Source organism: Columba livia, chromosome 1 (assembly GCF_036013475.1).
Source record: "Columba livia isolate bColLiv1 breed racing homer chromosome 1, bColLiv1.pat.W.v2, whole genome shotgun sequence".
NCBI classification, from domain to species: domain Eukaryota; kingdom Metazoa; phylum Chordata; class Aves; order Columbiformes; family Columbidae; genus Columba; species Columba livia.
In genome coordinates, this window is record NC_088602.1 from 116,867,919 (window position 1) to 116,884,131 (window position 16,213).

Consider the following 16,213-nt stretch of genomic DNA (forward strand, 5'->3'; position numbering starts at 1 on the left):
GATGCATAAGGAAATGTAAGTGTTAAGGGCACATATTTTAAAGGGGATCCCTGACTATAAAGAGGCTGTTTTCCTGTTTATTAAAATAGGATACTAATTAGTAAGATTTTCAAAGTATAGGTTTTCAAAGGTACATTTATTATTCCTACCCTCACCTGTGGTCAAAGTTGAAATAGAGTTTGTCAAGCCCTGTCTTTCTAGGTTTTAATGAGTTATATGTCATATTTGAGGCCTTCTAAAGTGTGTGAAGTCTAATGCAAATGAAGAGTCAAATCTGTTGGATAAGCAGTGTATTATTGCACTTTTTCTTTTTCGTACTTTGAAATGCATCAGTTCAGTGAAAAGGTTTGTGTTTACTTCTGAACTGCCATGTGTTGATTCATTTCACTTCAGGTGGAAAAGGCATGGGAGGCTGGGAAGGAGGGATCCATGTGCCAGGAGTATCTAGGTGGCCAAGAGTTTTACCTGCAGGCGCAGTTATCGATGAACCTACAAGTCTTATGGATATTTTTCCTACAGTTGTTCATTTGGATGGAGGGATATTGCCGCAGGTATGGAGATGTTTTCAACAGAAGAGATTGATAGGAGAGCTAACTACTAGCAAGTTACTGTGTTTCTTATAATTCTTGGGGAATCCCACTAATATCTCTTAGCCTCAAGACTAGTCTGAGATTTTCAGAAAGTGAGCAAACTCTCATAGATATGCCCACAGATGTGGATGTGGCTGGAGCAGTTGTTCCTGCCAAAATGCTAGTTTTACAGCCAGGTTCAGCCTCATTCAGGAAAGAATTGATGGCTGAGGTTGTTTTGGTACTAACTGATTTGACTATGGACACTTACAACTATCCCCTGAGGTCATTAAACCCATCCTTCCTCAACAGATTTCCTTAAACTCCCTTGAAAATTTCTAAATGTAAACAACTATGAGATTGGTATTGATTTCCTGAATAAATTGCTTTGTCCTGCTAGACCAAGCTCTTAATATTGTTTCCGTATTGCTAAATGTAGTGAGTTGACCCAGCTATTAAAAAACAAAAAACAAAAACCAACAAACTATCTAGGAGTTTAAATATTTGCTCAGCAGTCTGCTGGCTGCTCTAAATATATGACCAAACTAATTCTGTATGCTGTCTCAAACACTGGTGCAGTAAATGCAAAGGCAGTGATAAGTGTGTTGTTCACTGTCAGGTTTGCCCTCGCCTGAATACCTTTCTCCCCATTACATTAGGGTGATTGATGGATGAAACTTGGTGCCTTTACTGCAAGGAAGAGCTCAAAAGTCAGAGCATGAGTTCCTTCTTTCACTATTGTGGGTCCTACTTGCAGGCAGTGTGGTAGCACCAGAAGGACAGTGAGTATGAATGTTTGTTTTGTGGTAAATGCAAAACATGAGTTTTCTCCTTTCAGTAGCTGCCTTGCTAACTGACAGATTTATTGCATGATGGGTGTTTATCAGTACTGATCTCTGAGATTCTTGAAATTGTTGTGCATGACATAGCGATGATTCTGGCTAGCTGAACACATCTTACAACAAATAAATATTTGTGAGTAACAAACCTGTAGGAAGTGGGGTGGGAATACAGGCTAGGTACTACTGCACTGGCAATTTAATGTGGTTTTCTTCATATTTCTAGTGTTTACTATCTTCAAAGTAAGTACTCTAAATAAAGAATCTGATTTGATTTGTGGCAATGGAGGTGACAGAGTGTGTGAAAAGAGGTCTCCTCAGTAAATAACTGTACTCTTATGTCTTGGAGGCACTTTATATTTTCTTCTGTCTTGTAGTTGTACCATAAGATTTCTTTCCTGCCAGGTGGAGCTGTCTGGAAGGCTCATTATGTGACCCCATGATCCATCCACTCCGGGCAGGGGCTTGCTATGGAAGAGGAATCTGCCAGTGTTTTGGGGAAGGTGTGGTCCGTCGTGACCCTCCCCTGCTGTTTGATCTCTCGCGAGACCCTTCTGAAGCCAAACCTCTGTCAGCTGACACCGAGCCTCTCTTTGACATTGTGATAAGGAAGATTGGAAGAGCCATAGAGGAGCATTGCAGAACACTGACTCCAGTCCCAGAGCAGCTCTCCTTGTCCAATGTGGTGTGGAAACAATGGCTACAGCCATGCTGTGGGACATTCCCATTCTGTTTGTGTGCTGTCACCTTCCTTATCACACCAAGTTTGTGAGACTGATGTCTACTAACATGTCATGTGGCACTGAGTCCTCTGTTGACCAAGCCTTTGGAAAATAATTGTTTTCTTTCTCTCTCTGGGAAGCAAAGTGGATGACAATAAAGGAAAGGAATGTTGATCGGAGATTTTTTCCCCTTCGTTCTTCACCACTAGCCAAAGGTCTAAGGAAATGCTGTCTGGTATGGTAAAGGGCTTGAACGGAGACTGGTTTTGCATTTTTGCATGTAAGAGGCTGCTGTAGAGCTGTGTGCCTAAACTCTGCTTGACTTACGCCTCCTCGGAGAAGACAACTGGAGAACTCTGTTGAAAGCCTAGTGTATGGTGCTGAGCAGGCAGCCGTAAGAAATAATAGACTTGCACAGAACTCTAGACATTTGCAGTCGTGACCCTACACTCCACAAATCATGGTTGTACTCTATCCAAACATAGTAGTTTGTGTCAAAATTGTTTCCTATTGTTCACTGTTATCGCTGCAGTAATTTTGTCAAGATGTTGAGCAGCGCCTGAGACAGAGTGAACCCCATTTAGGGAGGGATCGTCCTGAGGTTGTGAATAGTTTCTTGGACAGATCTGCAGCTTTAGCTGGGTGACAATAACATATATCACAGACAATGCAAAGTACAAATCTCAGGGATTTGTCCAGTATAACGATGTAACAGTTGCAAAAGAGAGAGAAGCATTTTGCTCTTCAGAAAGAGGTCCTGGTGCTTACTAATTTGACAAAACAGCAATTTTATTGAATATAAGATGGCTATAAAAAGGATTTGGATTAATAACTTGTACTGTTTCAATGCCAGTTCCAGAAAAACGAGGTTCATTTGAGAGTAATATTGGAATTAATACTAAAAAATATTTGGTAGTAGTATACATACATAGGTGTACAAACTGCAACTTGTAAAAAGCGGTCCTGCTAATAGTAGTTAAAAAAAAAATTCCTCCCCGCAAAAAAACTCCACAGAAACAGAACAAAAATCCTGCAGTGGTGTGACCCAAGCCAGATTTTCTAAGGAAATATGACTTTGCACTGAAATTTGCAGTGAAATTGCAGAGATCTTAGGGCTTTAGATTGCATTAATGACTGAGTATTTTGTAAGGGTAGATGAAGTCAGAGTTTATTATAAGGGTGCTGCTAGAACTCTGAAGAACTTGGAGGTTGAGGTGAGTAAATGGAAACATTATTTTCGCTTATTTTTTGTTGTTGTCATCCCATCCCCCACTCGTCAAGGAATATCCCTACAAATGTTTTACTTGCTCAACCAGTTCAGTTGATTAACAATTTTATTTTTACCTCTTAGTCTTTTTTTTTTTATGTGTGACATAGAAACAATTTTTCAAATTTCTGTTTGTGTCTTTTCAATATTTTTGTTCTTCACTACTATAAGGTCACTCTGAAAACTTGTTACAGGTAGAAAGAACTATCTGAATGCCAGTGATTGCTTTTAGTACTCAGACATGTGCAAAAAGCCAGATAGAAAGCGGTAGTATAAAGCACAGAATGACTCAAAAATTGTAGTTTTGCTGGCAGAGAATTTGCCTGTATGCAGCACGGAGTGAATAGAAGCTTCCTGTGCTCAGGCACAGTGAAAAAAATGATTAGCCAAAGAGAAATAAATACTGTAGGGCTTAGAATGAAGAGATAAACATTCAAATGGGTTTTGTTTGGTTGTTTTTTTGTTTAGAAAAACTCTTGGATTAAAGCTTAGTTCTGTTGAAGGTAGTAAGTCATCACAGCTGTTACCTCTGTATCGAGTCACTAATGTAGTAGTGAGGAACAGGATGCAAGGTTTGTGCAAACAGAATGCCTCCTTCCCTTCCAGATAGAGTTGTGTTGTCAGGGAAAAAATTAAAGATGGGAGTTTTCAGGGTTTGATTTGGGTATTTTAGGCACACCAGCAGCAGTATGGGCACATCTTCATTAGTGATCACATGGTGAGAAAGATGTAAACAGTCTAGAAAGGCTGAGAGAAATGTTTAGTCAGAAGTTGGACCAAAGACAACTGGAAATTAATACTTATGCTATTGGCGATTTTCAAAGATCCACCTTTCCCAAAGTGTGATGTAATTTTTGAGAAATGTATTTTTTCAAGAAAAATCTTTGCATCAGAAACATCAAAAGCTGTTGTGTAGTCATACAAAGCAAGTGTTATAGTCAAATAGGTGTGAGCCAAAAGAGCCAAATTTGACAGCTTATATCTTATAAAAATAACTGAATATAGTCATAAGTGCAAGGAGGCCAACAAATCAAAAACTGCCTCCAACCCTGGTTATCTCTGCCACTGTATTATACGAGTCTGATTGTTTAAGCTGCTTCATCTTTCCACCTCATTGATCCCTGCTGACTTCTTCAGAATAGTGTTAAATTCAGCATTCACTGTATTCAAGTAACTTGGAGAACTGAAATGTCAGGCAATGAAAAGACAAGAGCTCCTCCAAGTAATTGCTCAAGACCTTTTGAAGGGTAAAGTGTATTACAGCAGAGTTAAGTTCTGAAAAAAGCAGGGAAGGGAGAGGAATACTAAACATTCAGTTCCTGGGTGTAGGGGAAGAAAGTACAATTAATATCTTTAGCACAGGTAGGTCTACCTGTCCTGAAAATATAATGAAAAAAAACATGACAGAAGAAAAGGGAGAGGACAACCTAGTCCTGTTATGCTGCTTGGAAGGGTGGAAAAGTAGGGTGGGAGAAAAAAACCCAGGGCTATTTCCATTATTATTTATAGAACCTCTTGTTATTATTGTTCTTATTATCTCTTTTGAGGCACTGAAGTAGAGCAGTGACAGGCTTTATACAAATATGCACTGAATTAACTAGATAGCGACTAGCAAAGGCAGTAGCTGTATTGTGCCAGTTTTTCAAGAATAAGGACTTTGTACTCTGCTTGGAATTCATGTAAAACCTGTGTGACAGTTCCAGTTTGGCTGTTGCTGGTGGTGGTCTCGGGCACTGTCTGTGCTGGAGACTGGGAGAGTGAGAAGAAAAGGAGCAAGTCCCAGCTCGCTCCCTCCCATGCGCGTCTTGGAGGATCAGGACTGCTAAGGACACAAGGAGCAAGAGGGATTTTGGAGACCGAAGAATAAGTGAGACGAGGGTTTGTTTTCCACATTGTTATTATAAAAGGGGTTGACTTTTTTTAGTAGCCTTGATGGTAATTTATTGTGGTGCACTGGCTTACAGAGGGAATTACTGTCTGATGTTTTCTCGGATTTCTGTAAGTAACTACTGATTTCTAGTGGCTGGTGTTAGATTTATGAATTAAGTTATTTAACAGCTAAGGAAACTGGACAAGCCCTAAGGCCCAGTACTGGGTTCATTACATACTAGGGCTCTGCTTTTAGAAGGAATCAGCCTCTAACAGAGAAATGTAAATATGTATATTTAAACTGATATTTTTTTTAACAAGTTTGGTACTTATTCTAGTCTTTCAGTAAGGGCAATGCTCCTAAAATACTCTTGCATAAATCAGGAAGCACTAATGTTAATCATGCCACCACCAATGGCATTAAGACTCTTTTTTTTTTTTTTTTTTTTTAAATACCACCCTGTTTTTTTAATACCACCCTGGTTTGAAACTCACAGCTGTCATGAGGGACTTTACAAAGTCTCTGTCTAAAACCCAATGTGCCTGCTGTGACCAGCTGGTTGTTCTGCAGGAACCTGTGGGGAGCAACTGAAAGGCAGCAGAGCTATTGGACCAACTTGGAAAGCTTGTCAACACCCGTGGGAAATTAAGGAGCTTTTTAGCTCTCCAGATCTGTCTGTTTCCTTTGTTCCACTACAGCTCACAAGGGCTGATGATCCTCAGCTACTCAGCGCAGGCTGAGAATGTTTTCATTGTGATGGTTTTGGCCTAATCATGTACCCCAAGCCCTTTAAAGGCAATGCTGGCTACCAGGTGCTGGGAAGGCAGAGCTCTGCCTCCATTGTGAAGCACTGTAAAGACGTTCCCATTATAGATAAGGAGCAGAGCCATTGCTAGTTCTTCCTTCTCATGGGTTAATGCCTTTGTGCAATTGCCTGATCCTCACCTCAGCTCTCTCCTGAGAGGCCACAGTTCATCAGGTCTTCAGGGAAACTGCTGCCAGGCTGTGATTCTGAGACATCACTACCATACAAATAAAAGAACTGAGATCCAAGTAGCAAGTCTTTTGCTTCACATTGATAAGAGCCCGCTTTTCAGAGCATGATATTGGTCTTCTGGCATCTGCATTCAGTGAGGTCTTGCTTCAAACAGCCAATGCTTTGGATCAGGGGGATCTTGCTGCTTTTCCATTAATCTCTGACTCAGCCAGTGGGCAGGGAGGATGAGCTCTCAGTACTGACTTTCAGGATCTCACCAATAGAGAGGGGAAGCATTATCAATCCTATGGATAAATCCATATAAAATAGAGATCAAACTTTTTAAAAAATTATTTTTATTTCCCATATTGTCTTGGTCATAGCCAAACAAGCACCTAGGCATTACTTGGAAAAATCATCAAGGGACCTCATGTTTAGACTATTTTTATACTATTTTCCTGGTCAGAATAACAGCATCTGCAATTTTTTATTTTTTGTCCTATGGCTTATCCTTTGAAATGCATAGGGCAGACTTATATTCTGTTCTGGGCAGTTTAGTATTCCTCAGACATTCAAGGTAACTGTAACACTCTCATGTAATAGAAAGGCAGAAAAAAATTCTCAGAAAATGTGCTGATTTTGGAGAAAAAACAACAACAACAAACAAACAGAAATCTCTCAATAGTCAAGATAGAACTTTTCAGTTTTCTGTGTCTAGAAGTGACTTTATGTTTAAAAACATGTTTTTAGTGGTGATAGAAAGTAAATAATCTTATTAGCTTCAGCCTGTTCATTAATAGAGCAAACAACATCTTCATTCTTGCACTTCTTTGAAACGGAATGTGTGGAAAAGTAGGGATTTTGCATGGATGGGATATCTCAGATTTTTGTCTTTTCACAGTGAAGGAATGAATGTCATCTCTCATTTACTTCAATATACACCATGAAGATAAGTGTATGCCAGTCCTCAGTGGAGCCAATTTCCCACGTACATCTGTATGACTTTGCACAATTCTGGTGCAATATTTTCTGCAGATCCCTTAGACTGTAGCCATTCACAAGGAAAAGGAATGTATTTCCCAAGCCATTCTTTGTCCAAAGCAGCTAGGTGTGCTTTCTGTTTCAGCAAGCACAGGAAATTGCTTTCACTCTTAAAATTTGACTTGCCAGATAAAAATAAATATTTAGAAACTGAAAAGTTATTTCTGGGTTTTTAAAGTCCACGTTAAGTTCACAGAGTTGGTAGGGAGAAAAACTGGGTTGTTAAATTTATAAATGGCATTAAGCTTTGAAGACCTTTAAGGAAATAAACTGAATTATAGTTATGTTTCTGAATGGTCTTTAGTAACTAGAGCACAAGTCTGATGAGGAGCGGCTGAGGGAACTGGGGTTGTTCTGCTTGGAGATAAGGAGGCTGAGGGGAGACCTTATCATTCTCTGCAACCACCTGAAAGGCAGTTATAGCATGGAGGGGGTTGGTCCCTTCTCCCAAGTAACAAGTGATAGGATGAGAGGGAAGTGGCCTCAAGTTGTGCCAGGGGAAGTTTAGATTGGATATTAGGAAAAAATTCCTCAAAGAAAGGGCTGTCAGGCATTGGAACAGGCTTCCCAGGGAACTGGTTGAGTCACCATCCCTGGAGGAGTTTTAAAGTTGTGTAGATGAAGTTCTTAGGGACGTGATTTAGTGGTAGACTTGGCAGTGTTAGGTTAGCAGTTGGATTCAATGATTTTAAAGGTATTTTCCAAACAAAATCGTTCTATGATTCTAACCTTCAGATAGAAACACCTCCTTGAATGTACTAGATGGCCTCCAAACTGAAGAACAAGCAAATATTAGTTTCCAGGATGGCTTTTCTTTGAGGCATGTTTTGCAGTTTTTAAGATCAGAGTAAGGGATAGAGTATTCTCCTGGATCTTAAAGATAACTTGAGGTTAAGTAAAAGTGAGATATAGTTTTACTTATCATTTGTAAAATGGTAAAAACCTTCCTTTCAGTGAACACCAATGGTTCTTCGCATGTATTGAGTAACTGGCACCTTAAACACTTTTTTGAAGCCATGGGCATTTACCCTTCTTTCCAAAGGTTCACAAGCCCTCCTGGAGTTATTGGAAACAGGCCAGATCTCATAGAACTGCACGCTGTGCTATCTGGCCTCACTTGCCCTCAGATGTGCTCTTTCTGCCTTGCAGTGACTGTTCAACAGGCTCTGCAAGAACATGTTCAGGAAGGCAGTGCCTGCACCATCAAGCCCTGGTAGCCCAGCCCACCTCTGCTGTAGCCAGCTGCATGCAGGGGCAGCGTGACTGCAGTATATCAGGCCAGTTAATGACTAACCTCACAGCCAAAATGACCAGAGATACTTTGGCTTTTAATTTTATTTTTTTTTTTTCACCAGAGTTTGGGTGACTATGTACCTGTTTTATACAAGTGGAAACTGTGACGTTTACCAGGGAAAGCAATGGTAAGAAAAGACATTTGCTGAGGGTCTTTCCTAGCTTTTAAGTTTTCTGCTTAAGAAAATATAAACAGATCTCTCTTTTCTCGCCCTCCCCCCAAAGCTCATTGAGAATCCAAGAGTAGCTAATACAGTTTTAGATCTATTGGTTTTTCAAAGTCTTTCACCCTATTTTTGTAGACCATGGAGGTTTAGGACTATCTAGAATGTATAGTATGTTTTCTATGCATTTATCACATTGCAGTGTCTATTAATGAACTAGCCATCAGTAGAAATGTTCTAGCACACGTATTTTACTTCTGGTGAAAATCTGTAAGCTGCCTCTTTCAAATGCCTTTAGTGACTAAGACACGCTGAGATATTCTTAGGGTCTTCTAGGAAGATAATAAAGTTTAAGTCTGTTGCTGCAATCTTGATTTTGCAGATGGTCTTATGGCTGAAGGAGCCTTTTCCAGATGTGTAGCGCTGACGGCAGTGGATGCAGTACTCAAGCCACTGCCATCATGACCAGCATGTCTCCACACCAACCACCTCCATGCTGCTGTCTCACTCATTCCAGCAGTCCTAACAGGGGTGTCCTACACCCCCGTACAAGGGGTATCTCAGGAGACGTGCAAGCATCCAGCCACTCACTGTACTAGAAACATTTGCTGAGATCAGTGCACATCTCAATAAAGAAAGGCACACACAAAATTCCTGTGCAAAAAATATTTTTTTTTAATATATTTATATATGTGTGTGTGTGTATATATAGATATTTTTACTGGTATTAAAAACTCAAATTTTTAACTATTCAGGAGCTCCATCTGCTGGCAGTATTTGATGAATGCATCTATACTGAGTCCTAAAAAAAACTTTATGTATAATTTAAAGTCTATTGGAAAGCTTAGAAATGTTTCCGTATTACTACTTCTTTACTTTTAATTTCAGGAGCTGCCTAAACACTTGGTTAATTTTATGCTTGTTTCCAATAACCTGTGTATCAGACCCTTCAAAACCTAACTTTTTACTGATACTGGCTGATGATCTTGGTATTGGAGATGTGGGTTGCTATGGCAATGATACAATAAGGTAAGAACGTATTCTAGAAAATTAGATATCCCTTCCTAGTGAATTTCAGAGAAGAAACACTGATGACACTTAGTATTAGAAAATTCTTTATTAATGGATTAGTTTCTGTAGATACATTTTTTTTTTTCGAACCATGCAAAAAAAAGTCATACATTAATTCCTACTACAGTAATAATTGTACACGTATGCTTGAGCAACCTCCTTGCACTTCTAATCTTCAGCATAGACAGTCAGAACACTGCAAATGTGTCCGCATGTTGTATTTGTGAGGCATGTGTATAAGTCAAAAATTTCCACAACTCCAGGGATGAAATATGAAGGATTGAGATTAGGATATAATGAGTTAACAACTCTAGGAGCTTCATTATGAAATGATAGGTCGGTCTGTGATATATTTATCCCTAGTGCATTTATCAATCTGTATATAGATTTGTTCATAGGATGATTGTATTTATTTTCCTATGTTTACTCATATCTATTATAGTCTTAGAAATTGCGTTGCACTGTATGTATTAATGGAATCTTTTTCATTATGCTGCATGAGCTTTTGTTACTGGATAGACCTGAAATACCTTTCTTCTTTTTTTTCTTTTTTTTTTTTTCCTCATCTTAGTAATTAATAAAAATGCATGTATCTGTGGTAAATTCACTTCTAGGAGTCAAGGTATCTCAAAAAATATATAACTTAGCTTTCCTAGTTGAGTTGTAGATAAAGAAATAATTTTGTAAAAGTGATGGTGATGTGCTCAACAAAACTAGGAGGAGCAGGATACCAAGAATTTCTGTGTAATACATTTTTATCAGAGATGGGTTTTTTTTCTCTTTAGGACCCCTAACATTGATGACCTGGCAAAGGATGGAGTGAGACTTACTCAGCACATCGCTGCAGCTGCTGTCTGTACTCCAAGCAGAGCAGCTTTCCTGACTGGCAGATACCCCATCAGATCAGGTTGGGCCTCTAATGGTTTGCTGCAGTTTGTCTAGCCATTGTTACTATTAAAAATACCCTTAAACAAATAATTTTAAAGACTAGTTAATCTAGGGATTTGGGGTCTCAATGAGATGGGCAAAAATAAAGATGGCTAGATTTAGTGATTGATTTCTATGGGAAAATTGCTACATAAAGCACATTTACTATGCCTAAATGACAACAAAGAAATGTATGAAAATCTAAACAGTACAAAGCACCCAGAGGTAGAAACATGAAGAAGAAAATTGTCTTAACACTATGTTCAGTGGTATTAAGATGATATTAAGTAAAGTGTAATATTTTTAATATCCTTTCAAACTTTTTTATAGTGAAATGTGCCGTGTTGTGGAATAGTTCTCAACAATTTTATTTTAAAGCAGATTTACTTCATTCATTTAAATTCATGACAGAAAAATTCAGCCACCACATATGGCAGTAATAATCAATGTAGCTCCTCTGATACAATTCTGACTTGCTAAAGAAGTGTAATCATGAACTGTACATTTCAGAACTGTGTACCCCTGACTCTGTAAGCCTTTTGTTCTATATGAGTCTGCCTTTTTTTTTTTTTTAACATTATATTTTGATAGAAGTTTGGTTGTAAGAGGTTGCCTGATGTCCAAACACAGGCGTCATAGTGCCATTTGCAGACACTCCAGCACAGCTGAGGCATCTGCACTGGCCTAGCAGATAATGACAGGGGACTTGGAGGAGACGACATTCTGGGGATCAATCAGAATATCCCAAGGTGTAACAAATAAGAAAGTATTAGGCTTAAGCAACTACATCCCATTCATTAGAAAGAACAAGTAGAGCAGGCTGAAAATCCGAAATCTGGCTTGTTTTATTTAAAAGACTGTTATTCCTCTTCAGGCATGGCATCCAGCACTCAACAGCGGATTATCTTTTGGAACGGGTGTTCTGGTGGGCTTCCACCGAATGAAACTACTTTTGCCAGAATATTGCACCAGCAAGGTTATTCCACAGCACTTGTAGGTATGAGACACAGCAACTTGTCACCTTTTAATTGCTTGTTATTCAAATGAGGCTGCTTCTGTAAATTTTTTTCTTTGCCAAAATGTCTAGGATCAGTTAAAGCAGAGTTTCTTATATGCATAACCTTCAAAATCAGCAGGGTTTTTAGAATTCTATCCACAAGCTCCAGTGTCAGCACAGCATATTTGATAAATCTGAAATAAGGATGTATGGAATACATAGATGTACACTGCAAACAGAAGTGAATGCAATGGAAAGAATATTGTTTGCCCAGTACAGATTGCTTTAGGAAGAACCAACAGAGATATTCACTGATCTATTAGAGCAGAAAAATGTTTTCTACCAGTTGGTGCCCAGACACCACAGTGATCTTGGTTATATCTGCTGGCTAGATTTTCTGTTATTTATGTATGCTGATTATTATCACAGTTAAGACTCTAAAAGTGCCTTATTTTCTGCAAGAAGAAACTCTATAAAAACAAAAAAGCTGAAAGATTCCTACTAACTTTAGTGTGTTTTGGATCAGAATACATGTACAAAATAAGAAAAACCTCTAAAGTCTGTGCTAATTTTGCCTGAACAGCAATTAAAGGCTGTGTCTTTCAAGCACTTCTCATTTTTAAACTCTCTTTCATGTAGTCAAAGGTGTTATGTACTTAATTGTAATTACTCTGATTTTTCACACCTCTGCTATGCTCTGGCACACTGAGGTGTCAGTTCCTAAACTGAAGTGAGTGTTCATGATGTGCTGACTGCACACAAGCCTGTGCAAAGGGGTGAGATTTCCCTAGCTCACTGCAGTCTGGTATAGCTTATACTGTGCACTACACTCAAAAACACAAGGGCAGAGCTGGTAAGCAGTTCTCAGAAGTTATTTGTTTACCTAATTGCCCCTAAGCCCACAGTTATAGACTGTCCTTCAGTGTCAGGATATTCACACTGTTCTGCAGTATGACTTCTTTAAGGTTTGTTACCAGTGTGTGACATATTCTGATATGGCCAATTGTGCTGGATAATTGGAATGGCCTTTTTTTGCTATTCATGTTAGGAAGAAAATAGACACACAGAGCCAATATGTGCATCTTTTTCCTGAAATTTGTTCCTGGATTGTGAAGGTGAGATAGAAGTTGTGTGTCAATTAGTTCATATTTTTGCACTCGACTCTTTCCTTTGGCACAAGGGTTTCTCCACATCAGACTACCCACTAATGAATGACTACTTTATAATGTAAAAAATAAGCACCAACTACTGCAACCCTCTTCATTCTTATTCAGAGAGGCACCTGAGCTGGACCATTGCCCTACATGGAATTTTAACAGATAGGTGAGAAAAACCCACTGTTCTAGGCAAATAAAGCACCAATGCATGATTGCTTCCTGAGTTTCTGTCCCCGTTCCACGCCAGCTCTGTCCTTGGCTGCACCTTAACAGAGAAGTGCAGCCAGCCTATTAAAAATGCAAGCAGACATGCCCAGGAGCAACAATGATGGATTTAAGATCTTTGTTTTTTATTTTCAGGGAAGTGGCATATGGGTGTAAACTGCAGATCCCGCCATGATCACTGCCACCATCCTTTAAATCATGGCTTTGATTATTTTTACGGCATGCCTTTTTCACTTTTGAATGAGTGTCAAGGCTCAGATGATCCTCAACTGGCCAAGTCTTTGCAAGATACATACTGGCTTTACACACAGATGATTATCCTTGCAGTGCTTACTCTTTTGTTTGGAAAACTTACCAATTTATTCCCAGTAAAATGGAAAATAATAATATGTCTGGCCATCTGTGGTCTCCTGTATTTCCTCTCCTGGTTCTCCAGCTATGGTTTCACCAAGTACTGGAACTGTATCCTGATGAGAAACCATGATATCACTGAACAACCAATGAATCTAGAAAAAACTACTTCTAATATGCTGAAGGAGGCAGTTTCATTCATTGAAAGGTAACCAACAAAAATTGTATCGTGTTTATAGCTTTTAAAAGTAATATGATTGCTGTGTCATGCAGGTTAGGCTGGCAAACTGAACTACCCATCCTGGTGCAGGCCACTAATCTGTTGTTTTCTGACATCCCTCTACCTGTCAGCATCCAGCTACTGTCCTTCATCTTCATAGAGCTTGTCAGCTCCTTAGGAAAAGAAAGATGATTTTTGTGTGTGTGTTTATGATTTCTTCACCTAATACAATGGGGTCCTGCCCAAGGACTGGGCCTTCTGCCAGTAGGAACAGAAAAATTATTGTAGCCTGATGAATGGACTGCTATACAAAGTGCCATACAAAGTTAATATTTTACAGACAGGAGAGTGAGTATTGGTTTATTTTCCAAAGGTGTTCTTCTTTTTCAATACTATCGGAAACCTTGACTGGTATTGAACAAACGAATTAAGTGCTTAAAAGTATTCCTGTGTCAAGTCTGGGCATATCCTTAATTAAGATTGTACTATTTCTGTCAAGGGTTAGGGGTTGTTTGTTTAGTTTTTTTTAAGGGAAGTTGGAAGAAATGTAAATCCATCTGTAAAACTTCCAGCATCTATAATCTCCAGTTCTTAGGATATCCTGCCTGGTCTAATTTCAAAGGGATATGATTCCCCTGTGTGTGCAGTGCATATCTGCTTCTTCCATGGGGATGTTTCAGATGCTCAGTGACATCCATGTTTAAGCGAGTCCTATTTTCCTTGATTCTGAGAGTGTGTCAGTCTTTTGGCTATGAGCTTTCCAAGTTATTTATTTAATGCTCTACACATTTAATTTGGAACCAGAAGGAGAAAGGGTTTATTACTATTTTGGTGTTTTAATCCCCTGTCTCCCAAAACCTAAAAAATGCAAAGATGTCAAAATATTTTTTGTTTTGTTTTGACACAATAATAATTTTTATTGACATAGTCACTACAATACCACTGTTATATTTTGGGTTGAGTGACAGTTTTCCGATAAATGACTATTGTTTTATTTTATTTCAGAAACAAGCATAGGCCGTTCCTGCTCTTTTTTTCCCTTTTACATGTTCACACCCCTCTGATCACCACAGAGAAGTTTCAGGGAAGAAGCAGACATGGCCCATATGGAGATAATGTAGAGGAGATGGATTGGATGGTGGGTAAGTGGTCTTCTTGAAGGAAATCGTTAATTTATTTGAATGTGGAAATGAAATTGAAGGGGTGGTCACAGAACTTCCTTTTTTGCATATGACAAAAAACAGTGAACTTGCCTTGGATACACAGCTCCAGAGATTGCTATTCCATTACCACAGCTCATTTTTTCGTTCTTAAGATGGAAGCCCAAATTTTTCTTGTTAGGATTTCATTTTTGTATTTTATTAATTGACACACTTCTGTGCTGCAGTGTTAGATGCAGTCAATCAAATATATGCTTGATCATGTTGTTAATCAAAATGTATGAGGTTTCTCCAGTTCTATCTAGTCTCAGAAGATATAAGTGGTGCTGCTGTTGAATATTACATTATATGGTGGTTGTTTTGTGTACTTGGTTATTTTTATTGAAGGATAATCCTTGGAGCAGAAACGAGATCCCCCTACTGGCCAAAAAGCCAATATGGAGTTTCACTTAATTGCGTGAAGTCTACATCGTGAAGACTTGCTTAGGTCTAAATATAGGTGCCAATTAGGTGTAAAAACTAAACTTAAAATAACTTAGGTTTGTTTGTTTGCTTGTTTCACTTAATTGGCACTCAGAACATAGATTTAGACATAAGTCTCACTTAGTAGTTCCTTTCTGCTTCAATGGGAGGGACGTAGCTTCCGTTTGTATTTAGTTAAAAGTGAAGACCCTATTGGCAAAGTATTCACCTTCTGTCCAGGCTAAGATTCAATGCCTGAATGTTTTCTTCCTCTGGTAACAATGTTTGCAACAATTACATTTTGAGAGAGGCCTCATTGCTTCTGATGGTTAGGCTGGGAACCTCTGCAAGATCCAGTTGAACCAGAGGACTCTGCTGTGCTTCTCTTTCAATTTTTGGCACCAGTCACCTTTGGGCACAGGCTATGCAAAGCAGAGCTGGGTGGCAGAAGTCCAATGGTGTAAGGGTTGGGCAACTAAGTAAGAGATTTGGGGTCTAATTCAGAGCCAATATGCCTAGACTCAATCTAAACTCTCTTTTTGAGGGAAGGTGTCTGTTTTTAGGTAAGTTCAATGAATAGTTTGACCAAGGAAGTCTGTAAAGGAGAAGATCAAAAGAGCCAACCACTGCTTTATGCTTTTTTCTTGCATATTTTAGCTTTTGCTGCTGCTTTTGTAGCTGCAGAAGCTGTTCTTGGCAAATACATTTGATGAAGTAGGTGATGAGGAGAAGCAATCATAGATAAATAGTATTATGTATAAACATTTGATACTCTCAGTACTGAAAACATTCCTTATGAAGTCAGGCTTGAATTGTGCTCTGTGGAGTTTTCCCATGGGCATCAGGAGAAGATTTTGGTTGATAGTAAGCAGTTGCATCTAAGACTCCTTATTCAGCTCCTT

The 16,213-nt window shown here is 38.9% G+C and overlaps 1 protein-coding gene across 3 annotated transcripts in view; it reads left to right on the forward strand.

Moving 5' to 3' along the window:
* The first annotated feature begins 2,611 nt into the window (after positions 1-2,611).
* Positions 2,612-16,213, forward strand: part of LOC102092827 (arylsulfatase D) — a 28,470-nt gene continuing 14,868 nt past the window's right edge. Inside the window, exons 1-8 of one of the 3 annotated variants that reach the window (XM_021287626.2) lie at positions 2,612-3,344; positions 5,095-5,264; positions 8,640-8,705; positions 9,630-9,770; positions 10,598-10,719; positions 11,614-11,736; positions 13,254-13,677; positions 14,695-14,831. In XM_021287626.2, coding sequence (XP_021143301.2) covers positions 8,653-8,705; positions 9,630-9,770; positions 10,598-10,719; positions 11,614-11,736; positions 13,254-13,677; positions 14,695-14,831 — 1,000 coding nt within the window. In that variant the 5' untranslated portion in view covers positions 2,612-3,344; positions 5,095-5,264; positions 8,640-8,652. Of the gene's footprint in view, positions 3,345-5,094; positions 5,276-8,639; positions 8,706-9,629; positions 9,771-10,597; positions 10,720-11,613; positions 11,737-13,253; positions 13,678-14,694; positions 14,832-16,213 lie in introns of all 3 variants that reach the window. The other 2 variants (XM_065074248.1, XM_065074254.1) reach the window with 2 other exon arrangements.